Source organism: Solanum verrucosum, unplaced genomic scaffold, assembly GCF_900185275.1.
Source record: "Solanum verrucosum unplaced genomic scaffold, falcon-dt-bn FXZP01000079.1, whole genome shotgun sequence".
Taxonomy (NCBI): Eukaryota; Viridiplantae; Streptophyta; class Magnoliopsida; order Solanales; family Solanaceae; genus Solanum; species Solanum verrucosum.
Window position 1 is genome coordinate 1,566,819 of NW_026020368.1, and position 27,539 is coordinate 1,594,357.

The 27,539-nt window shown below is 34.5% G+C and overlaps 2 protein-coding genes across 2 annotated transcripts in view; one reads left to right on the forward strand and one right to left on the reverse strand.

Moving 5' to 3' along the window:
* Positions 1-27,539, forward strand: part of LOC125838099 (floral homeotic protein PMADS 2) — a 383,162-nt gene that overhangs the window by 188,761 nt on the left and 166,862 nt on the right. The gene's annotated exons all lie outside the window — the stretch shown is intronic.
* LOC125838052 ((E,E)-germacrene B synthase) lies at positions 17,839-21,189 on the reverse strand. The gene is made up of 7 exons (XM_049517109.1): positions 21,070-21,189; positions 20,668-20,932; positions 20,181-20,556; positions 19,849-20,067; positions 19,535-19,673; positions 19,045-19,296; positions 17,839-18,490 (listed from the first exon to the last, which is right to left on the reverse strand). Exons 1-7 carry the CDS (start codon positions 21,154-21,156, stop codon positions 18,197-18,199), a joined length of 1,632 nt encoding a protein of 543 aa, XP_049373066.1. The 5' UTR covers positions 21,157-21,189; the 3' UTR covers positions 17,839-18,196.

Genomic DNA, 27,539 nt, shown 5'->3' on the forward strand with positions numbered 1-27,539 from the left:
CAAGAAATTTCTGATATCTGTAGCAGAGGTAGGTCTGGACCATTGTTTCACTGCTTCTATCTTCTGGGAATCTACTCGAATTCCTTCACTAGACACAATTTGCCCAAGGAAGGCACCTGATTGTAACCAAAACTCGCACTTGTTAAATTTTGCAAATAACTGGCCATCTTTGAGAGTTTGCAGAACAACTCTCAAATGACTCGCATGTTCTTCCTCATTCCTAGAGTAAATGAGGATATCATCAATAAAGATGATAACGAACAAGTCTAAGTTCTGCTTGAACACTCTGTTAATCAAATCCATGAAAGCTGCAGGAGCATTGGTTAGTCCAAATTACATAAGTACAAATTCGTAATGACCATATCGAGTTTTGAAGGTTGTCTTCGAAATGTGACTATCTCTGACTCTAAGCTGATGATAACCTGATCTGAGGTCTATCTTTGAGAAATGACTAGCACCCTGAAGTTGGTCAAACAAGTCATCAATCCTTGGGATAGGGTACTTATTCTTAATTGTGACCTTGTTCAACTGTCTATAGTCAATGCACATTCTGAGAGAACCATCTTTCTTCTTTACGAATAACACCAGTGCACCATATGGTGAAACACTAGGTCTGATGAAGTCTTTATCTAGAAGGTCTTTCAACTGCTCTTTCAATTCCTTAAGTTCAGCTGGAGCCATTGAATAGAGATAGGCTTGGTATCTAGAAGGAGATCAATTCCAAAGTCGATTTCCCTTTTGGGAGGAACTCCAGGAAGATCATCTAGAGACAATTCTTGAAACTCGTTGACTACAGGGACTGACTCAAGAGTTGTGGATTCGGGACTAGAATCCTTAACACTAACTAGATGATAGAGATAACCCTTAGAGATCATCTTTCTGGCCTTAAGGTAAGAAATGAATCGACCTATAGGCGCTAAGCTACTACCCCTCCATTCTAAGATTGGTTTGTCTGGAAACTGAAAACGAACAATCCTAGTTCTAGAATCGACTGAGACATAACAGGAATGTAACCAATCCATGCCTAGAATGATATCGAAATTTACCATTTATAACTCTACAAGATCTGCTGAGGTGACTTTCTGAGAGACTGTGACAGAGAAATTTCTGTATACCCGTCTAGCTATAACTGGGTCACCGACTGGAGTAGAGACTGAGAAGGGTTCTGAGAGAGTTTCTGGACTGACATCTAAGATTACTGCTATATAGGGAGTCATAAAAGATAAAGTAGCCCCTGAATCTTTCCACTGAATGAACCATATGTGAGCCACATCCCTAAGCTGGTAGGATGCCAACTCAACCCTACCATTACCAGTCACTTGCATCACTCCAAAGATTTTCTTAACCTCATCAATGAAACTTTGTGGGTCCTCACCAACTTGGGACCCTAAAACTCTGGCGGATTCATCCTAACAAAATCTTGAACACTAGATGCCATTGATCCACCATTTTTATTAGTAGGAACTGGAACCTGCTGATTGTTCTTGTTGGTCATACTCTGAGCCAATAGTTGGATCACATTTTGAAACTCTTCATTCTTAACCTCATGGTCTAGGAATAGAAGAATTGCGTTAGCATTCTTGGCATTCACATTCCTGGCGCAAGCCCTACGAGGAGCTATGATCTTAAGCACATAACGATGGATTAGAAAAGAGATCATACAAACGTATGATAAGAATAACAAAGAGAGTGAAGTTTTCCTAAAACACCTCATAGCCTCCCTCTCATTAGATGTGGTGCACTTCACACCCAAGAAAAGGACTCTACTTAGTGCGGCTTTTCAGATATCCTAGGACACTTAAACCTAGTGCTCTGATACCAAGTTTGTCACGCCCCGAGCTACCCCCGAGACACAGACACGGGACCCAGGACCATAAGTGATCCCAAGTTAACCCTACAGGCATGATCATGAGCATACTAAAGATAATAAACTGATGCGGAAGCTAAATCATAAATAAAATGAAAAGATGGGGAATACCCATATACTATAACGGAGATGAATGAAAACTTACGAGTTTAATACAAAGAAAATATTAACTCAATACTAAGCTGAATCTAACTATGTCTGAAATAAGCCTCTAAACTGACTAGAAATGTTGGGACAGGCCCCAGCTAAGTCTAGCAAAACTGAAACTAAAGGACTAAAATACTGAAAAGAAACTCATGACTATTGTCCTCGGAGAATGAGGACTCACCACTAATTCTACTAATCTGGAGATCGAGAACCGATCTAAGTATGATCTGGATGTTGAGAACCTGAACCTACATCAGTATGCGTCAGTACTTGAAAGGTTCTAATCATGCAGGATAGAATAAATTGGATAGCTCGAACTGAACATGCAAACTGAGAATGCAACAATTAATCTGATAATGATGCATAAACTGAGGCATGTATAACTGAATACTGAAATATCTGACCTAGCATGTGTAATTCAAGAACTAAAGAAATACATAGCTAGGGTTCTGAAATTCATGCAATAAACTAAGAAATAACATGATAATCTGATTTGGAACATTTAAATAACTAATCATGATGATCTGTTGAAAATCTAGAAACCCTAGGTCTGTTCATAATCATGGAATCAAGAATCTGACTAAATTCTAGGGACCTAATGGGCGAAAGGAACCCACTAGTGAAATCCCACATACCTGGTGATGAATTTCACGGAGAAATCCTTTAATTTCTGGGCTGGAACTGAAGAAAACTTGCTGAGTTCTTGAACTAGGGTTCTTGACCTTTTCCTCCTCTCTTGCTTCTAATTTTCTAAATTTTGATTAATGATTTGACTTAGGTAAGTTCTAGTTATGTTTCTAGGCTTAAACTGACTAAAACCTCATGATTTAGGGATTAAATGACGTATCTTAGGAGTTAAAAAAAATAGGAAAAGTCCAAAAGACCCCTGACTTAATTGTTGTCGGAGTGACCGACGGACGGGACAGACGGGCCGTAGGTCAATTGACGGTCCGTTGATTGGAGTCGTCGGTTGAGTCTGCCCGATAGGGCTTCACTAAAACAAGCATAACCTTTTACTCAGAGGTCGGATTTTAGCAAACTCGGTGGCGTTGGAAATAGGATACAATTATATATCATATCATAGGTCAAGGGACACATAATTATTTTTATGCGAAGACTTATGACCATCTGAAATTGACCCAATCACAATTTTCATCTAACTGGCTGCTACCCTCACCTACGGACCGTGCATCGAATGACGGTCTGTGCTGGTCAACCATCAATCGGGACTGAAGCTGGGCTTTATGGGCATCGATCCACGGACACGAACCACGATCCGTGTCCTGACCTACGAATCGTAGGTCTGGCCGTGGGTCAACACTTGGCCAAATTTCTGGCTGAGTTCTGGGGGAGTTTGCTGACACGAACCACGGACCTGCAGGACGGACCGTGGGTCCTCCTACGGTCCGTGGATGGTGCCCGTGAGTGCCACCTGCAACACCAGAAATCTGCAATCTGGTCTATTTTCAGATACGGGGTGTTACAACTAAGAAGATAATTAGTACCTTGGTCTGCATTTTCTTCGGATTCAAAGATATGTGGATATCTCTTCTTCTTATCCTCTTTAGCTTCCCAAGTAGCTTCTTCAACAAATTGGTTCCTCCAAAGGAGTTTGCATGATGCTCCTCTTTTGTTCTCAACTTACGAACTTGGCGATCTAGAATCTGAACATGAATCTCCTCATAAGATAAGCTATTTTTTATCATAATATTTTCTGTTGGTATGATCAATGAAGGATCGCCCATGCATTTTTTTCAACATGGAGATGTGAAACACCGGATGAATCGTGGTCAACTCTTATGGTAGCCCCAACTCATAAGCTACCTTGCCAATCTTCTTGGATATTCGATAAGGTCCAATATACCAGGGACTAAGTTTCCCCTTCTTTCCAAACCTCATAACACCCTTCATGGGTTAAACTTTTAGATATACCCAATCATCTACTTTTAACTCTAACGCCCTTCTCCTGACATCAGTGTAGGATTTCTACGACTCTGTGCCGTTTTCAACCTCGCTCGAATCACTTTCACCTTCTCCATAGTTTGATGGACTAAATCTGGTCCTATCAACCCTGCTTCACCAACTTCAAACCATCCAATAGGAGATCTGCATCTTCTCCCATAAAGAGCTTCATAAGGAGCCATTTGGATGATAGAGTGATAACTATTGTTGTAAGAAAACTCAATGAGAGGTAGGTGATCATCCCAATTCCCTTTGAAATCAATCACACAAGCCCTCGCCATATCTTCTAATGTCTAAATAGTGCGCTCTGCTTGCCTATCAGTCTGAGGATGAAAGGCAGTACTTAAGTTCACCTTTGAACCAAAACTTTTCTGAAAAGATTTGTAGAACTGTGCAGTAAATTGTGCACCTCTATCTCAAATAATGGAGACTTGGACTCCATTAAGTCTTACCACCTCCTGAATATATAACCTGACATAATCCTCTACTGAATGGGTAGTCTTTACCGGCAAAAAGTGGGATGATTTTGTCATTCTGTCAACGATCACCCAAATAGAATCATGCTGCCTGCGAGACCTTGATAAACCTGTGATGAAGTCCATATTAATCATCTCCCACTTCCATTCCAGAAGTTCTATATTCTGAGCCAAACCACCGGGCCTTCGGTGCTCTACTTTAACTTGTTGGCAATTTGGGCACTTAGCAACAAATTTTGCAATGTCCTTCTTCATACTATTCCACCAATACAACTCTTTCAAATTGCGATACATCTTTGTGGAACCCGGGTGAATGGAATATCTGGAGCTATGAGCCTTCTCCATGATCCGCTCATGGAGTCCATCCACCATTGGTACACACAATCTACCTTGATATCTCAGTACACCTTCTCCCCCTTGTTCAAAAGCTAATACTTTTTGTTTCTGAACATTTTCCTTAAATTCAAGAAAATAGGGTCTTGGTCTTGCTTGCCTTTTACTTATAACACTAATGATGATTCAGCCCCATTCAACACCACTACTCCTCCTTTTGTGGAATTCATAAGTCTGACTCCCAGGCGTGCAAGTCTATGCACATCTTTTGCTAACTCTCTCTTTTCTTCCACAACATGGGCAGTACTACCTATAGGCAACCTGTTTAAATAATCAGCAACAACATTAGCCTTACCTGGGTGGTAAAGAATACTTATGTCATTATCCTTGAGTAATTCTAACCACCTCCTATGTCTGAGATTGAGCTCCTTCTGAGTGAACACATACTGAAGGCTCTTGTGATCGATGAACACATCCACATGAACACCATAAATATAATGGCACCATATTTTAAAAGCAAATACTACAACAACCAATTCTAAGTCATGGGTTTGGTAGTTCTTCTCATGAACTTTCAATTGTCTGGAGGCATAAACTATAACTTTGCCATTCTGCATTAATACACAACCCAATCAAACTCTAGATGCATCACAATACACCACAAAACCTTGCGTACCTTCTGGTAAGGTCAATATTGGGCAGTAGTTAACCTCTTTTTCAATTCCTGAAAGCTTTTCTCACAAGCTTCAAACTATTGAAACTTAACTGTTTTCTGAGTCAATTTGGTCAAAAGGACGAAGTAGACGAGAACCCCTCTACGAACCTTCTATAATATCCAGCCAAACCCAAAAAACTCCTAATATTAGTTGGAGATGTGGGTGTCGCACCCTATTTTGAACTAGTCGAAACAGTTCACAACATAATATGGCTGATACTCTGATTTTGGAAAAATTGCTTTTATTTTGTTTTAGAGTCGCCACCTAAATTTTAAGAAAAATATTAGGAAAACCATTTTTTAAATATGTAAATGTAAACTCTATTTTGATATGCGAAACTAGTGAGATTCTGAGTAAGGGTTTTGGTTACTCGAGGGGAAGGTGTTAAGCACCCCTCAGAGCCTATCCGAAGATAGTCCTTAAACTTAATTTAGGAAAATATAATTAGGAAAACGTGTTTATTTATTTGTTTTAAAATCAATGATAAGTAAATTTTATTATATTTAAGAAAGAGTACAATACAAGGTACGACATATATTAGTCTTATAAAATAGCTTTAATAGTAGTATTTTATCATATTGTAAAATAAATAAATAAATGTACTTAAATGTATGATAAATTTGTATGTAAAAATATATATAGTTGTAAAATTATCCTTAAAATATATAGATGTTGAATATGCGAGAACTTGTCGTCTTATTTAAGACATGAAATGAAAATAAGATAGTAGTTGGATGTGAATACGTAGTAATATGTGATGTGTAATTTGAATGAAAATACGTAAGATGGAGTTTTATAAAATAAAATAGAATAAATAATACTAGATGTTAAAATATTATATGAAGGCTTGTAATCTTAAATATGTTTATTATAAAGTGTGGTATATATATGTAAGTTGTGTAAATTATATGAATGTTTATCATTCTTTTTACATGTAGGGATAAGTTGACGATACATTGTATTTGGTAAAATAATGTGTAAAGTGTAGGAATAAATTTATAAAAATAAATAAATAACATTCGGGATAGTAGATAAAAATATAATTGATTATGTAGAGAAAATATAGAATATATACCTTTATGTGTATAACATGTACATGTACATACCTTGTATTCTGAACCTGTTGGCATATCTAAAATTTTGAAATAAAAGATTAAAATGTTTTTAGCAAAGTTTGATCCAAAAAAGTAAGAACAGTCAATATACTTTATAAATGAGTGATGTAAAAAGTATAAAAATAGGCCTAACTATTAGGATTTATTCTGTAGTCACATTTGTTTTGTTAAATATATAAGCCTACTTCCCTATTTATTTTCTTAAAAAAATGTATATCTAAAGATAAATATCTTAGCATTTAAACTAGTTTCAAAATATTTGGAGGTCCTAAGTGATGAGTAGGCCTAAATGAATATTAATTTAGACTTTATGTATCCCTAAATTCATTTGGAAGCCCAACTCATGAGTTTTATTTTTTTTCTACTTAAACACCTAAACGAAAATTACTTCACCCTTTTGAAACTTCATTTGGAAATCTTTTAAAACTATAAGCCCCTCTTTTCAATTTAAAAAAAGCCTGAAAGAGTGTTATAATTAAAATTGTTAACCCATTTTTTAAGAAAAATATCTTTTGTATCATTTGTTCTAAAGGTGTCTCAACTAAGTGCATAAACAAATAATATTAGTTCACATAAAAATAAAAGAAAACAATGTATCAAAACTTGTAAGTAAAGGTTAGTCAATATATATCCAAACAATATAATTATGACTCGAAAAGAGGAAGGCTAAGAAATATTGGACTCCTAGTTTACGAGATTCCAAACGTTGCGATGATCCTAATTGCTGTTGGCCTAATACTTTAAACCAATAACGAGTTCCAAAATAGAAACTCCAGCCCTCCGATTGTACATGAAACATAAGAAGAAAAATGAAGAAGCAAATTAGAAATAACAAAAATAAAAAAAATAAAAAAATGAATATTAGAAGCAAGTAATTTTCTTAAACAATGAGCTTTGCAAAGGATATGTGATTACTATAATACATGTTTTAGCCTGAATACTTCGAGAATTCAGACATGTCTTTTTACTATCAACTAAAGATAAAATATGGCAGACATCTAAAAGCAGGCTAATACAATAATTAGTGAGAATCAAGAGACCTACAATCAAAAATTCCAAGGTTGGGAAGTGAGACTTTTACCATTAATATGACTTGGTTACCAATAATACACTCCATCAATGTGATTCTCTAGTAATCCTTAAGAAAACTTTTATGAACAAGAGAACTAAAAACGTGATGATGTCATGTTATAGTGAATTATGGCCCTTTTTATTATAGTTATAGCATCGCACAAAGCTTATTCAATAAGCACTAGTTCCTTTTATTTTTTAAAGGGAAATAATTGAAGCATCCTATGGACAAAAGATTATTTCCAAGTCAAAAAAATTTAACAGGGGAAGAAACTATTCCCATGAGTGTAACAATTCGACAAGAATCTGCTATACTTAACTAAGAGATGCATGACATAAACTTGGTTCATCACATGACATGAGCTCTACACCTTCATAACAACATACTTTCTAGTTGTACTAGAATGATTCCAGTGAGAAGTCATTTTCAAACTTGACAAGTTTATTCGCTAGTCCCTTCAAGAGTTATCAGCTATATCGACCAATTTACGCATATACTTACAGTAAATAAGGAGGGGACAATCAGATTCAATCGGCAACACTTGAACAAGCAACTAGAATAATATATAAACTATATTCGATACATACTGAAACATAACCAAAGACAAGGGTGATAGATGTTATATTCAAATACAAGACAAGCCGCAAAATTTGAATTGCAATCACATTCCTAAACTAAATTTGCAAAGAGAAGCCGCGCATACGAAATATGGAATGAAAGACAAACCTACGCAAACATAAAGGAAGATTAAAATAAGTTTAAATCAAAGCAGACTTATGTCGTTCTTAGTTGAAACTTGTGATATCTTAAACAAGCATAAACTTTAACGGCTTCTTGCTATATATGTTTTATTTTTTTTGTATTCAAGAAACATAAGAAAGTAAACAAGCATGATTTTTGATGAACAAAGAAGGATATGAACCCGAGAAGGGAGATAGTACAGCACATTAGAGTCGAAATAACATGAGGAACATCCAAGCCAAGCCTAGTTAACTAACTCAAGATTTAACAGAAAACAAAGCTATTTCAAGCTTTAAATCAAATCATGAATCCTAACGAATAGAAGAAGAAAATAACTAAGGATGACATCTAAATTTGAGCAACTAAAGAAAGGGAATGCAAGAGTTATATAATCATATCAAACTTGCTAGTAGTTAGGGGGAAACGAGAAGAACGTTAAATTAAGATAAACAACAATGATTCTACCCATCTTTTAATTCACTCTTAATATCAAAATAAAATCTAATCTAACGAATATACCACATGCTCAGGCGTCTGAAGAATTCACTATCAAATAGGTGCTAGTTAAAAATTTAGTCGAGATCGATTTATATTACATCCAAACTAGCAGCCTGCTTCTCCTATTGACATGGATTAAAATATGATAAGTTGCCTAGAATCAGTAACCCAAACATCAATTTAGCTTTAAGACTAAAGCCTTCTTCACATTCAATATTTCTAAATTGTATCTATATTAATAAAATCTGTTAGTAACAGCCTCATTGCATATTTTTATAGCAGACGTTCCAACAGATTACATTAAGACCAAAAAGAAATGAAAAGATTTGACGAAAAAAAAAACAGTACCTTTTGTTGAGCAGCAAACAGAGGCTTTGACGTCAAGGATTCCGACTTTAAACTCAAACTTTGGACTTGGGTTCGAAGCCAAAATATAAAAAAGGGATGAAAGGTTCTCGAACTATTGTTCTTGAAGTGTTTTGTTCCTATCTTTTCTCTACTGCTCGGATATTTTGAATCCTTGCTCCCTGTTTTCTGGATTGTTTATTTTTTTGAGATTTTTTCGGATGCCCTTCCCTCTTTTTTTGTTGTTCTCTCGATGATCCTCTTTTCGATGTCCCTCCTTCTCCATTTTATAGGCGAAATCTAACTTCAAATTCGGATTTGAAACCAAAAAATTGTTGGGGACGGAGGACTGTAACTAAAATCAAATCGACATCAACCCTTTCAGATTTTTGGGGCCATTGGGATTAGGCATAGGCGGCGTAGGGTGTCTCTTTTCATCAAAAAGGGTGATGGAGGAGACATAAAGCAAGAGACCGCCGGATATTGTTGTTTTTCGGCGGTTCATGGCCGAACTTGACGGGACGAAGAGTGATGGGGCATGGGGAAGGGCAGCGCCTGAGGAAGGAGGAGAAGTTGTGAAGCGATGGGGGATTGGATGATGTTGGAGACCGCCGGATATTGTTGTTTTTCGGCGGTTCGTGGTCGTTTATTTGGCAGAGGGATGTGAGATATGAGGAGCGTCTGGGGAAGGAGAAGATTGTTCTAGGAAAAGATTGATGTTGGGAAAAGAAAGGCTGGGCGGTGTACTATTTTTGGAAAAGAAGAAAGCAATTTGGGATTTAATTTGGGCCGTCCGATCGTTTGATTGACGGTTAAAATAAATCAGAAATTAAAAGGAAAAGTTATATATATATATATATATATATATATTAAATAATGGTAAAAGCTCAATCAACTAGGATCGTCAGATTTAATCGTATGGTCAAGATTTAAGCTAAAGAAACACAATTCATGTGCTTGCCTACATGGCACACACGGATTGGCCGGTTTAAGGGAACTTGGATTGCCAAAACTATTCAAATTAAATTCATTTAAATTATAACCTCTCCTTTATTAAATAGTCATAATTTATTAAATTAAAAAAATAATTATTTTGCAAGATTAGCTTGTTTGATAAAATTAGTCACTCTTAAGAATTAAATTAATATAAATTAGTAACTCCTTAATTAAATAAGCTTTCTAATTTTAATAAATGTACGAAAAATATCTATTGCGACAAAATAAATTATATTCGAACACAACTAGATTCAATTCTCAAGAATGACATTTATTTATTATTATTTTTTTAAAATAAAATAAAATGAGAAAGTAAGTAGTAATATATATATATATATATATATATATATATATATATAATATTTAATTTTTATTAAAAAAAATGAAATAAATTTATGAGGTAATAAATAATTAAAAATATTTTCGTGTTCCTACAATTTCATAACATATATATTTTATTATTAGTATTATATGTGGAGAGCCAAAATTGGGTGTCAATAGTGGGTCTAGGCCAACTGCATTGCCTCTATCTTTTGGGTATCAACTCTAATTCCATCACCGGAAACTATGTGGCCAAAGAACGCCACAGACTCAAGCCAAAATTCACATTTTGAGAACTTAGCATATAACTCCTTATCTTTCAAAGTCTAAAGAACTAACCTGAGACGACTAGTATGATCTTCTTCATTCCTTGAATAGATTAGTATGTCATCAATGAAGACGATAACAAACATATCTAATTAAGGTTTGAAGACTCTGTTCATAAGGTCCATGAACGCTGCAGGTGCATTGGTCAAACCGAACGACATGACCAAAAACTCATAGTGACCATAACGAGTCTTGAATGTTGTCTTTGGAATATCACATTCCCTTACTTTTAACTGATGATAGCCTGATTTCTGAGGTCAATTTTTGAGAAACAGAAAGCACCGTGAAGCTGATAAAAAAGATCATCGATTCTCGAAAGAGGATACTTATTCTTGATGGTAACCTTGTTCAACTGACGGTAATCTATACACATCCCAAGGGAACGATTCGTCTTTCGCACAAATAAGACCGAAGATCCCCAAGGTGACAAACTTGGTCGAATAAAGCCCTTATCTAAAAGATCCTTCAACTACTTAAGAGCTATAGTGATGATACAACGATCTTCCTCACGCTGTCAGCGCTTCCTATACTTTGCCACATGTATAAGACCTAAACTACTAAGTGGATCCACTAGTCTTTTGTTAAAAGGGTTCATCTAAGAAGGATGACCCTTTTCTACCCATGGTGGCTACATCGTTTTATGGAGACGAGAGTTATCTGAACTCTTGCTCGCCCCCAATTCAGTGCTCAATACTACTCCCAAAATATACTAACTCTTATGTTTTAAAGAAAAACCATACTTCTTCTATGATTTGAGATTAGTAGTGAAAAACTTAGCTCAAAGGCTATCTTGGAAATCTCAGTTTCCCATCTTGCTTCATTTAGAAAGCTATTACTCTTTTCTGAAAACTAGCCCGAAGTCTCTTTTGAAATCTTAGTTTCCGTTCTTATTTAAATGTGAAAACATTTTTAAATCTCTTCAGTAATAAATACTCCCCATATACATCTTTGAAGAAAAGAACTTCAACATTACATCTTTATTGAACTCAAAACTTAAGTCTTAAAACAAAGTTAAAACATTTGTGAAAGACTCTTGGAAAACTTTAAGAACTTATCTTGACTTGACTCTTAACTGATCTTTGAATTGAATTATGGATTCAAGTATAAAGATTTGGGTTTGGAAAGATCTCATGTTGTTTAGAAATGATTTTAGATAGCTAAACATGAGAAAAAAACAAAAATCAAGATTTGAAGGTGGGTCCGCGACGCGGGGGCATAATTAAATTTTGGTTTCGAAAATCTCTTTTCAGGAAGAACGCTCCGTGTTAGCTCCGCGACGCAAAGAAATATTCTTCAAATTTGGGCACAAGGCGTGCGACACACGGCCACCCCCTAATTTTGTCCGATGAAATTTCATCTTCGTTTTCCAACCCCAATTCACCCAAACTCGGTTCTTTTTCTCAAACTACTTTTTGATATAGATACCCAACAAATGTAACTATGAACCTTCCTCGAAACGACTCTACGATGTGACGTAACGAACTCAGAAACTTCCCAACTCAGTCAAATTCAAGAACAATATATGTATTCAAGAATAAATATCAAGATCATCAATATTCGTCGAATCCAAACTAAAATTAATATGCTTGGCACATGGTAGAACGATTCCAACGTTATGAGTGACTCACATACCTGATAGAAGTAAATCCTTGGCGAAACACCAACTTTCTTGATCGATCTTGATGAATTTGGCCTTTTTTTCTCCTTCTTCTTTTCTCTTCTCCTTTCTCCTTAGCCCTAGCGTGAAATCCCAAATTCTAAAACTTACTAAAATCTGATTTGACCCATATTAAACTCCTAAAAACGGATTAAAATAATAGGGAAATGAAAAGACTAAAATACCCCTTAAAATTCCGGATTAGACATTTCCTTAATCCAACAACCCAACTTCCAAAGGGGATAACTAACTCATACAAACTCAGAATGGTGCAAACCTGGCGGCGTTGGAAAGATCATTACAAGAGCTTTCCAACCATATCTGGAACTACGCCCAAAGTATCCTGATCTAGGAGTTATGATCATTTGAAGTTGACCAAAAACTCACTTTAACTTACTTAAACAAATTCCAGATTTGTCACTATTTCCAAAAATGACTATTTCAAATTCTTAGCTTCTTCCTAGCTATTTCAAATTGCGAGATGTTACAGCTACCTGTATCTACATCATTAAACGATGCAGGCCAAATGGCATCAATACATGGAATGTACGAGCATGTAAGGGAAATTCTAAAGCATAAACATAAGCTTGAACTGATGGAAAAGTAACATACTTACCTCGTCTCAACTCAACTCAACCCAAGGAATACTCAAGGATACTCAAAGTTACTCACTCAGAAGTACTCAAGGATAAGATACTCAACTCAGTGAAACATATTTCAACTCAACTTAGAGAAATAGGGCTCAACTCAATAATAAGATACTCAACTCTGTGAAAAATAGTTCAACTCAACTCAGAGAAATAGTGCTCAAATCAATAATAAGATACATAACTCTGGATTACTCAACCCAAGATAAATCAACAATAAAAGATGCAATATATGGAAAGCTTTTAAAATAGTAGATAGCAACTCAATGTATTGAAGAATACAATAATAACTCAGTTTGTATGCAAGGATACAAAATAACTCTGTTTGTATATGAAAATATGAAATAAACTCTGTGGGAGATTCTCTAACCGACAACCATCACTATGAGCTAAGTGATGATACAACGTCTAGCCCACGCTGCCAGAACTATCCTATACTTTGTCAGGGTATATAACATACTACTAAGTGGATCCACTAGTCTATGCTAAAAAGCATTAAGGAATCATCTAAAAAGTATGACCCTTTCTACCCATATTGGCTACAAGGTTTATGAGGACTTTGAATTATCTGAACTCGTCCCCATATCGGTGCTCAATACTACTCCCAAAAATATAACTAGCTCATATGTTTAAAAACATAACATTTTTTGTGTTTTCAGATTATTACTCAAAAGTATTTCTCTTAAAATAGATGATACTCAAAACTGCTAAGTTTTTTTTTTGGAAATCGGTGTTTCCTTTTATCTTAAATGTGAAAACATTTACTCTAGGGAATACTTAGTTCCCATATATCATTTTAAAGAAAATGAACTCAACTCTACTCTTTCTCAAACTCAACTACTAAAGTTTTAAAACAAGTTTAGAAAAATTTGTAAAAGGGTTCCCAAGATAGGGTTCATGCCGAATTATGGACGTGAACGACTTAATTCAAGGTTTTCAATAACCATACATAGGACTCAATGCTCAGAACTCCAGAACTCAGGAACTTCAATGATACTACAAAGTTCAAGAATGCTCAACTCAGAGGGTTCATGCGGAATTATGTGCATGAACAACTCAACTCAAGGACTTCATGATACTACTCATCTCAAGAATGTTCAACTCATAGGGTTCATGCGGAATTATGGGCATGAACAACTCAACTCAACAACTTCATGGGTAACATGTAATAGTCCCATGATTAGAAATATAATCTCAAAACGGATTAGGAACTCAATGCTCAAGAACTTAGAACTTAAAGATACTACTCCTGTCAAAGATGCTAAATTTATGAAGTTCATACAAAATTTATAGGCATGAATGACTCGACTCGAGGGTCTACATAACAATATGGAACTCATGTATACGAATCTTATCATTCTCATACTTACTTCCTCAAAACATAGTTCAAATCGATAGTTCATCTCAAAGGATTCATAATTAAACTCAAAGACTTTCTTGAACTCTACTCTTAACTCTCTCTTGAATATGAATTATGACTTTAAGAGTTATGATTTATGATATGAAGGATCTCGTGATAATAATGTAGACTCATGAATACATCCTCCGCATTCTCATACACACTTACTCGAGTCTTGAAACAATTTATAAGTAATTGTAGAAGAATCCTCGAAAAGACTCAAATGGACTTTCTCAAACAACTCTGAAGAACTCTCAAGACTTCACTCTTAACTCTACATTGAATTTGAATTATGAATTAAAGGTTATGATTAATATTATGAATGATTTCTAGATATTTAGAAGTAGTTTAGAATCTAAGGGGGGTAAAGGTACCCTTTGAAAGAACTCAGACGGACTAAACGACGGAGAACGGGTAGGGGCAAGCGACACTGGCGCATAGACTGGCGCAGGGCACCAGTCCTCATCCTACAAACAAGTGTTTCTGGCACACTACTGGGGCGGCGCACCAGCACCAGCCCTAGCCCAAAAGACCCCGACAACTTTTCTTTCACATTTTCAGACCCTAACTCACCTAGAATCGAATGATTTCTTCCCCAATCAATTAGATTTGAATACCCAACCAAAGTACACAAGAATCTACTAAAAAATAACTCTTAAAATCCAATGATTATCTCAAGAAATCATCAAACCCATTCTAATTCAAGAATGGAAAAATACTTCAAGAAACTAATCAAGAACTCAAACTCTTCACCTTCAAGAACGAAATTTCGCTAAAAATAACATGATTGGTGTGTGGGTAAATGAACCCAATACTATGAGAACTTACATACCTCTTAGGGATTAAACCCTTGGTGAAATAACCTTCGATTCCCAAGAAAAACTGGAAAAACACTTTGAACCTTTTGCTCTTTTCTCCTCTTTTCTCCTCTTGAACTCTCTTCTGAAACCCTAAGTGTATATTAGGATTTTAAAACTAAATCAAATCAGTTTAGACTCCTAAAACCTTACTCAAAATGAATTAAATCTGATTGGGTAAGGAAATGGCCAAAATACCCCTCATATTTTTGGGTAACTTTCCTTAACAGGACAACCTGACTTCAAAAGGGCACATCTCACTCATCTGAACTCGAAACTTAGCAAACTAGTTGGGGTTGGAAAGATAATCTAAAGACCTTTTATTTGATATCTTATGGGCCACCTAGCTCATCATATACTGAAAGTTACGGTCGATTGAAGTTGACCCAAAACATAAAGAATCTTAGAAATAGCTTGAATGAATTCTCTTTAGTTCTTTTTGGAACTCAAGGTGATGCATCTAGTGACCTTAACACTTGCCTTAATTCAATCAAAAATCAATTTGAGATGTGAGATTTTCCTTTTCGAACAATGTCCAAGGCCACACAATCTAATCCAACAAGTAATCACAATAAGATTACGGAAATAACAACACCCATATCATATAATTTGAAAAATGGGTCAAATCAACTCAAAAACCCAATTCTGAAAATGAGGTTTGAATCCGAAAATCATTACTGAATACAGTATCCAAGTCACTTGGAAACTATTGGCGAAAACCATTTCAAAAACGGATAAGAATTTAATTCAAAATCATCATTTTATCAAGTTTTTGGGTTCTTGAAGAAATTCCAAATTATCATTCCAAAAATGCTAATTTGAACACTTAAATTCATTAATAACAGGTAAATGAAGATTTAAGGTTAGAAATCATTACCTAACTAAAAAAAATGATGAAATAAAGTTGAAACCCCAATTTTAAAAAATATTCCGCCTGGGTATAAAATTCTCATCGCGATGACCAAAGTTTCGTGATCGCGTTGAGTTAAATGGGTCAACTCATTAAGTTTGACGATCGCGATCATGCAAACCTCCACTCGATCGCGTTGACCAGAACCCTAAAGCTTCACGATCGTGAAAGTCATCCACGTGATAGCAAAAAATAATTAACACTACACTACAAACAACAAACCAACAATCAGACAAGACATAAAATATGTCTGAAATGACCCTCCATTGGTTTGGAATCCCTTTCATATAAACCAAATATGCAACAAGACTAAACTTTATGTTTCAGACTCAATGGAACCATCAAGATATGAATCCTAGGTCTCCTTGACCCGAAACCCGTAATACTCAAGAAACGACCATAACGTAAGCTCAGGACCTCTAAATTTCAACCAAGACCTCTCCTAGACCTAAAATCATTCTTTGAATCCAATGCAACTGTCAAAAGTCTGACTGAGCATCTGAATCCTTAATGTTGACCAAAGTCAACCCAAAGGCTAAAATCTCAATAATTTCCAATTTAGGACTTTAAATCCACAAAAATACTCTGTGGCAACTCTCCTAGACTAATTTCCACATTCTAGAGTTGACGGAATCGATGAATTTTCATTCTAGGACTTGAAAATCCAAAAGACATCGAAAACCGTTTTTTAACAAACTTTATCCTTCCAAACTTCCATAATTTTCATAATTAACAACTTTTCACTCAAAACTCGAAAAGAATTTTAAAATCAATCAAAAAGGACTAGAGGTCAATATTGGGAGGGGTAAAATGATAATTTTATAAAAAAATTCAAAAGGGACCTTCCGAGTCATTACATAGCTAGCTTAGACTCCCTCCATTTTTTTGTGTTACGATGTTTGAGTTTATCTAACTTTACCTTTACCATATGATAATGTATTAAGATTTGTATGTCAATCTCCAAGATGTAACTTTTTCATATCAATGATCATTGGAAATAATTTAATTAAAAAAACATTGAACACCTGAAGCATGGATAATTTAATTTGGAAATACAATATTGGCTGAGATAGGTCCTTCTTTTATATCATGAAAAATTAGGCTTTGGGCTTAAGTCACATCCCTGAAGTGAACCCAAAAGAATAGGATTGTCCAAACCATCACTGTGAGACTTTTTCATTCTTCAAAAATATCATCGTTAGTGAACGAATTTAGTTTTATGATTAATTTCATTAGGAGTGGCATGGATTAATAACTTAAAATGTTGACGAGTCATAATCAGTGCATCTAGTTGACTTTTTTTGTAATTGTTGTTTAGTTTGATTGTATCCTATTACAGAATCTAATATTTACTACAATGATGGGAGTTTTAGTAAGTTAAATAATTATCATACGGTACAATACATGACTCCAACTAAATAAAAAAAAAATTATACAACCGGAACAAAGATACAATTTATTCAAACTTTATTATGACCACAATACAATACAGTACAAATACAATACGATTACGATGCATTTTAAAGTGATGATAATTAATAATCATCCAAACAAGCTGGAAATGAAATAAAACACGATTTAATACAACTCAAGTGTTGTATATGTTTTAAAAATGAACATGACAGAAAAAAGACAAACCTACCACACTTTTGCTTAGTAAATTAAAAACAACTATTGTTTATTTCAAACATTCCCCATGAATTAACAGCTCATATATTATGAATAGCATATTAAAGGTCTTGAATATATTGTATATGCCTTATTTTGCTCTTAATATTTGAATGATGAAGGTGCAATTTCATCATTATATTTATATTTTGACAGATTCAGTCAGTATCGAGTTAATCATGTTTTTAAGTTTGCCTTTGGCGTTGGTGTATCCATCTTCCTCTTTATATAATGTGTCTATCACACGTGCAAAATTTAGAACTCGTTCAAGGACAAACATTGGTACTTCAGTTGGACGGAATAATTCTTTGTTTATGTCCTTCCATGCATTGGTGACCTCTTTCTGAAATTTAATGTAAGTCTCTTGCTTTGAAGCTCCATACTCTTTCATGTAACATTCAATAATTGAAGCTACATGTCCTCTTTCTTGTTCATCCTACATGAAATAAATAGATTTCAATATATTCCATGTATATAATTAATACATTTTAAACATTATTTTTTATATTATATTGTAGGCTTCTTAGCTAACTTTTAAGAATTTGAAGTAATTAAATCGAATACACACAATATATGTGTTCCTTCTGTATCATATGCAGATATATTTGAAGCAAATCCAAACTATTCAACATCATATGTTCTTCAAGCAACTAGGACTATTTGTTTTCTTTCTTTCTCTTTTACTTTTTGTTATAAAATATAGAAACTTTTGTAATATTTTGAACAATAGAATTGCTGTGACTTCTAGTATTTTTTTAAAATATAAATTTTATCTAAAAAAGAAAAACTAAAAGAGTGTATAATAATAAAATTCACACCGGAGAGTAGTTAGTTTGGCCCTCACACAAAGTGAAACATAAGAAGTACTATTGTTTTTGATAAGTCAAGTCACTATTATGCCTCATTTAATTGTATTTAATGAAAGTTTGAATCTTAATTAATGTTTCAGATCTCAATGATCATTACACATATACTTATTGTTGTACTTACTTCATGTCCAACAATATCGTCCATTGCTCTGCTAATCAATGAGGAAGCTCGAACAATCAAAGGCTCATTCATCAACCATTCAAAAGTGTCTTCCGATATAAATTCCTCCATACCGATCAAGGAAGTTGTTGATGCCATCATATAGGCAGCGCTTACAAGTGAATTCTCCATGTGCTCCTCATATTTTGGAATATAGTTAGCATCATTTAACCATTGGGCTTCCTTAAAATAGGCTCTCACCAACTTTTTCATCTAAAAACAATAACAAGTAATTTAAGCTAGACAATTACTACTAGCTAGTATCATTTTTCCTTTTGGAATTAATGGTAACGTTTTCATAGCAAATAAGGAGGGTATTATAACATGGGAATCGAAATTAAATTCTCACTAATTAATAAGATAAGGTGAAAATATAGATAGTCAACCAGTTGAATTATCAAAATTTACTTAATTGATATAATTATGTGGGTTAGGTAAACAATAATATTACCTCATATTTTGCATAGTATACACGGTCCAATTTACCGTCTTTGGACAACACTTGTTCCATTTCACTATAAATGTCTAGAAGAGCTTGATAAGCAGGTCTCATATATGGCGGTATTGAATCGGTTGCATTAGCATCCCATCTAATATTTCATCAAAACCACAAGCTAATTAACTCTTACACCTCGTCTATATATATATATATATATATATATATATATATATAGATTTTATAATAAAAACATGAAAACATATTTACTTTCTCCTATTCGGGATTGTCAAAAAGATTATTTTACTTGTGAAATTTTGATGTTTTACCTCTGGATTGCATTATTGAAAGTCACAAGTTCGTCAAAGGTTGCATAAGCATCAAAAGTGTCGTCAATAATGGAGGTCATCTTGAGTACTTTTGTCATCATTTTTCTAGCACGACTATATTTTGGCTCAAAATACACTCCTAATATCCAAAAGTAACACTCAACCAATCTGTCTCTTGCATATGGATATTTATTTGCAAAATCCAAATCTTTCCACCACCTACATACATCACAAGAACAACGATTTTGTTGCATGCATTACATTTTTTATTAATTCCAAATTACCATTACTCATCTAATTAAAAAAGATATATAGATCAAATAATGTTCAACCTTGTAAGCTCACTAAGCTCTCTTTGGTGGAACTTTTGCAGCATGTTAAAATCCAATTTAGCAAATTTCAAAAGCAAATAGTTGTGTGCATCATTAATTTCGTAAATGGATATGTATTTCCTTGCACCCATCCTTGCTAAAGTCATGCGAATAGGCTGACTTAAGGCTTCAGTTACTTCAACCTTAAGAGAGTTATTGCTCAAGTTGGAGACAATAGACTTGAGATGAGTAGTGGTAAAGGTAAGAGCTTCTTCAAGAATCTCCTCATCGCGCACTCTCATATGTGATGCTTCATACAAACTTAATAATCCTTTGACATCATTAGTAAGCGTTTCCTTGAATTTTCCATCTTGTTCGGTGAATTGCTTGAAGACATCTGGTTAAACAGCATCTTCAATGTTAGTTATAAGAATTAAAAGTTGCAGGACTCAATTAACGCCCATAAGTAGAAAACGAAGAGAAATAATGAAGGATGGAGTACAATTACCAGAAGACATGTAATGGCCTTGTTGCCTCACAAGTCGAAAACGAAGAGAAACAACGTGAAGGTTGTCATCGTTCTGTTGGGACGCATCAAAAATGTTTTGAATGGATGTTTCAATTTCATTATCGAAATGATATGCCACTCCCAATCGTTGCATTGTGTCTATCAACACAAGTTTTTGTTCACTACCCTCTGGAGCTTCCACCAGCATTTTCCTGATTGTTTCTTTGTACTCATCAACTTCAACTTTTTCTTGGTTAGTAATTTCCTGCATCCGAAAAATACTCATCATACGTTAATTAATTAATTAATCAAATATTATGTTACGTCTTAAACGTATCATTGTAATATTTAGACAATAATTAACATAGAAAAAAATTTATTAAACAAATATGTGTGACTGACAGGAGTATAAGAAAGGAAATGATATCCCCAAACAGTTGGGTGATAATTTGCCAAGGGGCGACTCTTAATAGGAGAAGAAGCAGCCATTGCTTGTTTAAAGGTTTTCTTTTCTCTTGCTTTTTTTTTCAAGCTTAATTTGTGGGTTTAAGTTGTGCTAATAGGATGGCCTATTTATAATGTACCATAGTCCATTGAATTAAATTTTTAGGATTCAATTAATTTGTTATTGGTTGCTTAAGTCTACATTATAAGTCAAGGCTTATTAATTAGAATTAGTTGTTAAATACGAGCACGGTAGGGACCACATAATTAATTACCGAGGCTTTCTATTGTGGAAATAATTTCAAATAATTAATTTGAATTATTCTTACCATAATAAATTACAAATCATTCCACTAGAAATTCGTAATTACACTCCTCTATTTGTATTTCGAAATTCCCCATTAAACACTTATGTAATTCCCCATGTCAAGATTACAGGTACTAATCAATAAACTAAATTACTGACGAATTTGATTTAGTGATTAGTTTCTTTTAGAGCAATACTTAACTTATTTCATGAACCAGATTCGTAAATCTACCGGTGGGGTTTAATATTAAAACTCTAGCACTATCAAACGAAAAAAAGATATTTTTTATTGCTAAAAGTAAAGTTGTTGAACCATCCGCATGAAAAACGCTAACTTCACCTCTAAGCAGCTTGCAAGTTTCTTGAAACCCTTGCGAAGTAGTGCAGATATGATCAGTGGATCATGTGGCTACATACCATAAATTGGTAGAAACAACCTCTAAATATGTTTCAACGAAGAGTGAAAGTGAGTTACCTGGATTGTTTTTCTTCTTGCCTAAGAAAACTGGACAATGCGCCTTCTAATGGTTTGGCATCTTGCAATGAAAATACTTTCCCTTAGGTTTTTTTATGCCTCCAGTTGGAGGTGCAATTGCCTTAGTTTTGTGAGCCTTTTTCTTCTTCTGTCCACCTTGCGGTTTAGAAGTAGAACCTTTCTCAACATAAAGTGTCATAGATGATGTTGATTTTTTGACAATTGTCTTAGCCACTTGCAGCTCATTCAACAATTGTGCCAAACATAGATTCATCTTATACACATTATAATTTAGGCAAAACTGTTGAAAACTGTCAAGTAGAGACTACAATATCATCTCAACTTGGGAGTCGTTGTCAATTTCATTCCTCAAGACCTCTAAGACCTATCATCTTCAGAACATGGTCTCTAACAGGAGTGTCTTCAACCACGTTAGTGTTCATGAGAGATCTCATGGCAGTCTACTTATCTGATCGACCCTAGTCACCAAACAATTGTTTGAGAGTTTCCAAAATTTCAAAACTTGATGATGGATGATATTGCAGCACATTTGACATTGAGGCCATAATGGAACACCGCGCCATCTCATCAATTTTTCGTCATTTCTGATAAGCTACCTTATCCACATCACTAGACTGTTCATCTTGTTTCAATAGATATTCCTCATAGAGTACAAACTTATACTCTTCATCAGTTAACACGAAGTCATGATTTCTCCTCCTATCAACATAGTTAGGACCCTCAAATTTGTTATGATCCAAAATAGTACTAAGGGGATTAAAAGGAGACATGTTGAATCTGAGAATAAAAATAATAGTTACAATAGATCAAATCAAACAAGCAGTCATATAAACATTCAATAGTTATATTCAAACTCATCACATACATATACATTCATGCATCTTGAACAACCAATTTATGGGATTGGAGAACTATTCATACAATATACATATACAATGGCCGATGATTCACTCCATAAATGTATACAGACCTAATTTAGATGGAGAGTCTACTATTAATTAATGTCAAGTAAAAATCAGAACTCTGGTTACATTGATCCAATCATATGTTACTCAGTTTAGGAGAGTTAATACAAATTATCAAACTAGCGATCAAATATGTAGTGACTTGTATTAAATTCATCTGAAAGGGAGGAAGGTCTAAGCCAACACATAAACTTAATACTTCATTACTATTTAATCTTGGTAATTAAAAGGAAGAACTCTAATCACCATGTAATATATTCTTTGTACCAACTTTTTTTAAAAAAAATTCAAAGACCTACGGTTTTCACAAAGTATCATCACACATATATATACCATTACATGTAAAAAATATTTGAACATAACATTGTATAAGCAAAATTATGAAAACGAGCTCCTATTTTGATTTCTTATTTGAGAGTTTTCTTTTTCAAATATAATTTTAAAAAATGAAAATACACATATTATTCCATATCTGTTTGAAAAGATGGGGGACTAAAGTGTACATATTAAAACTTAGAAGATGCTTTTGTATGTCCCAAGTAGGTCACATGGGTGATGTCATAATTAATTTAATGGGTATACCACAAAGTTTTCAAGACTTGTGACTTAATGTCCAATTAAGTCTTGAGAGTGACTATTTTGCCAACTCTCCCGAGTAACAGCTATCCACTTGTTCAATTATTAATGGTTTAAATTTAATTCCCTTAAATATTAGTCTAACTATGATTAAAAACATGACTAACTCTTGCAAATCAGCAAGAAAGATAAATTTTTTACACTATATAGTGTAGACATGTAATTTTTAACCCCTCCCCTCCCCCTATGTTTTTACAATACTTTAGCATTAAGTATTTCTTATATAGGCTTAGCTTGGACTTGGTTTTTCTCCAGTGAGATCCCCTCCATTTCCCCTAGTGCACCTTTCAATGAGTGACACCTATCCACGTGTTTAATTTATAATCAAAATCTAATTTTCTTAAATATTAGCTTCCTATAATTCAAAACACACCAACTCCTGCAAATCAACAAGAAAGATAGGTTCCAAAGAAAAACAATTGTTTGAATTGTGATCCTGTGAAATTGAACCAAAGATTTAGGTAATCTGGAGGTTATAACCCCTCGAGAAATATGGAAATTTTCTTAAAAGATGGTTGCCCTCACTTTTGTTAATATGCATATTTATTGCCGCTAAAAAATTGTATTTATGGTAGGCTTAAGTTGGAATGATAAAACAAGAATAAGTTGAAGAAGATGTTGAAGGCAGATTGGACATTACTTTAGCTAGATATTTTGGTAGAACCTGTTAAGGATATGGATATATAGTGTAGTTAGTTAGAAAATATCAATTGTTAATTGTCAGCTTTATAGAGTAGGATATATACTTTGCAGTGGTTGTACAAGCTAACTGGTCCTTTTTTCCCAACATGTATGGAATTCAGTTTCCCTATGGGGCGCTATCAATGTTGTTTAAGACTTTATACATAGTTTTTTTCTCTATGGCTATCAATGGTGTTTAAGAATTTTTTACATAGGTTTTTTCAATAATGTCTAAGAACACGTGATTTAATTTTGTCAACAAGAAATTTTAGGTGTCTTTAGGTGCTCAAATATAGCAACGTGCTGCATTTTTCTCTCTCCAATTTCAATCTAAGTCTATAAATGCATGCACTTACTCACTTGATTCCTCAAATGTAGCATGTTTACGTTAATTAAACCCATTAATTACCATTATTGTGTAAATTTTAGGATTGATGAAGAGTAAGTGATTTTTGGGAATCAAACATATCATTTGTATTCTATCTCTCCTGTATCACTTGTATTCAAACCTTTTGTATTAATATTCCTTCACTATTGTATCACTTGTATTTAAAAAATTTACATCACTTGTATTCATGTAATATTCTGAAAATTTCTGAGTTAAGACCCGAACCATTCTTTATTTACATGTAAATTCATATCGGGTGAATTAAGTGGGGAAAACTTAGCCAATAACAAAAACACCTTCAAAATCTGGTAGTCACGTGTAAAAGTCTCTTGTGATGAAAACAAAATTAAAATATAAATACAAGTCTCAATGTTTTTGTTTCTCAAATAGAATAAAACAAAGCATAAAATAAGGAACAAGAGGGCCCACCGGAATGACAAACAACTACCACTCAAAATCTTCTGAATGCCTCAGAGAAAGATGAAGAAGAATGATCACACAGGTCCGGGTTCAAAACCTACATATGTGTAGAAGCAAGGAGTGTGTCACTACTCGAGCCTACACACTGGACGTGGCCGACACTCGAGAACCATTGTTGGTCCCCAAGCTAACCCTCATCCCGGCTGACTAGAAGTGGAAGACTAACTCAAGCATACAAAGCTTAAAATTGAATAAAATTCATTGAACTTAATTACAATATCTTTAACTCAAAAGTTTAACTCCGAATAAAATAGTTTAATCAACTCGCCGGAAATAGCCAACTCAAGTCTTTAAAACATTTTATAAAATAAATGAAACAGACTTCTCAACCTTTATTGTCTATCTATGAACCCTCTAAGTGAAAAAAATGGATGTCGGGACAAGACCCACGACATCTTGACTAAACTGAAAAGTAAATGGAATCCTCCAGAAGCAAAGAAGCTCACCAAAGCTAACTCAAACTGCAAGTGGTATCAACGAAGCGCATGTTGATGAATCTAGCAACTGTCACGCCCCGAGACTACACCCTGGACGTGCCTGGCACTCGAAGACCATTGCTGGTCCCCAAGCGAACCCTTGGCCTGGCTTACTTAACTCAGCGGAAGACAATATTCATATTATAATGATCAATAACACTTAACTGAACTGAATAGTAAAATAACTGAGAATATTTAAAGGTTAAACATTCAACTTGGCCAAAAGTGGCAACCCAAGTCTTAACAATAAGAAATGATAATGAAAAGACTCAAAGAACTAACATCTGATTGTCTATGAAGCCTCTAAAACAACTGAGATGGATGTTGGGACAACCCGACAACATCCTATTGAACTAACTAGAAAGCAATGAAAATAGATCCTCCGGAATGCAAGGAGGCTCACCGACTGACTCTGAACTGCTCACTGGATCAACGGTACGCTGGAATGCCGATCCTAGTTACCTTTGTCTGCATCATAAGATGATGCAGGCCAACTAGCATAAGTACATTGAATGTATGGGTATGCGAGTTGGAATGCTAAAACAACATAGGCTTGAAAGAAAATCTGAAAGAAACACTTACCTTGGCTCTTCTTAACTCATGAATACTTAACTGAACTCATTTCAATATAAAGCAGTTTAAAACAAGTGCAATATAAAGAAAAGTTGTTTAAAACCGTGATGTCAACTCTGTGTATATACAAGGGTACAACATAACTCTGAAATGTATGTAAAAATACAATAAACTGATGTATATAAACATACAACAACTTCTGTGGGAGTTTCTCTAACCAACAACCCTCACTTAAGAGATATAGTGATGATACAACGATCTTCCTCACACTGCCTGCGCATCCTATACTATGCCACAGGTATAAGACCTGAACTACTAAGTGTATCCACTAGTCTATTGTTAAAAGGGTTCATCTAAAAAGGATGACCCTTTTCTACCCATGGTGGCTACGTCATTTTATGGAGACGTGAGTTCTCTGAACTCATGCTAGCCCCCAATTCGGTGCTCAATACTACTCCCAAAATATACTAGCTCTTATGTTTTTTTAAAAAACATACATCTTCTGTGATTTGAGATTAGTGGTGAAAAACTTAGCTCAAAGGTTATCTTGGAAATCTCAGTTTTCCTTCTTGCTTCATTTAGAAAGCTATTACTCTTTTCTGGAAACTAGCCCGAAGGCTCTTAAATCTCAGTTTTCGTTCTTATTTAAATGTGAAAATATTTTTAAATCTCTTTGGGAATACATAGTCCCATATACTTCTTTCAAGAAAACAACTTTAACTTTACTTATTTACTGAACTCAAAACTTAAGTCCTAAAACAAAGTTAAGACATTTGTGAAATACTCTTGGAAAACTTTAAGAACTTATCTTAACTTGACTAGTAACTGATCTTGACTTGACTCTTAACTAATCCTTGAATTGAATTATGGATTCAAGGATTAAGAGTTGGGTTTGGAAAGAACTCATGTTGTTTGGGAATGATTTTAGATAGCTAAACATGAGAAAAAAAACCAAAAATCAAGAATTGAAGGTGGGTACGCGATGCGGGGGCATAATTAAATTTTGGTTTCGAAAACGTCTTTTGAGGCAGAACGCTCCGTGTCAGCTCCGCAACGCAGAGTAGAATTTTTCAAATTTGGGCACTAGGCGCGCGACGCGCGGCCACCCTCTAATTTTATACGATGAGATTTCTTCTTCCTTTTCCAACCCTATTTCACCCAAATTCGGTTCTTTTTCTCAAATTACTTTTAGATACAAATACCCAACAAATGTACCTAAGAACCTTACTCGAAACGACTCTATGATGCGACGTAACGAACTCAGAAACTTCCCAACTCAGTCAAATTCAAGAACAATATATGAATTCAAGAATAGATATCAAGATCATCAATATTCAAACTCTTTTAGGTGGAATCCAAACTGAAATTAATATGTTTGGCACGTGGGAGAATGATCCCAACGTTATGAGTGCCTCACATACCTTAT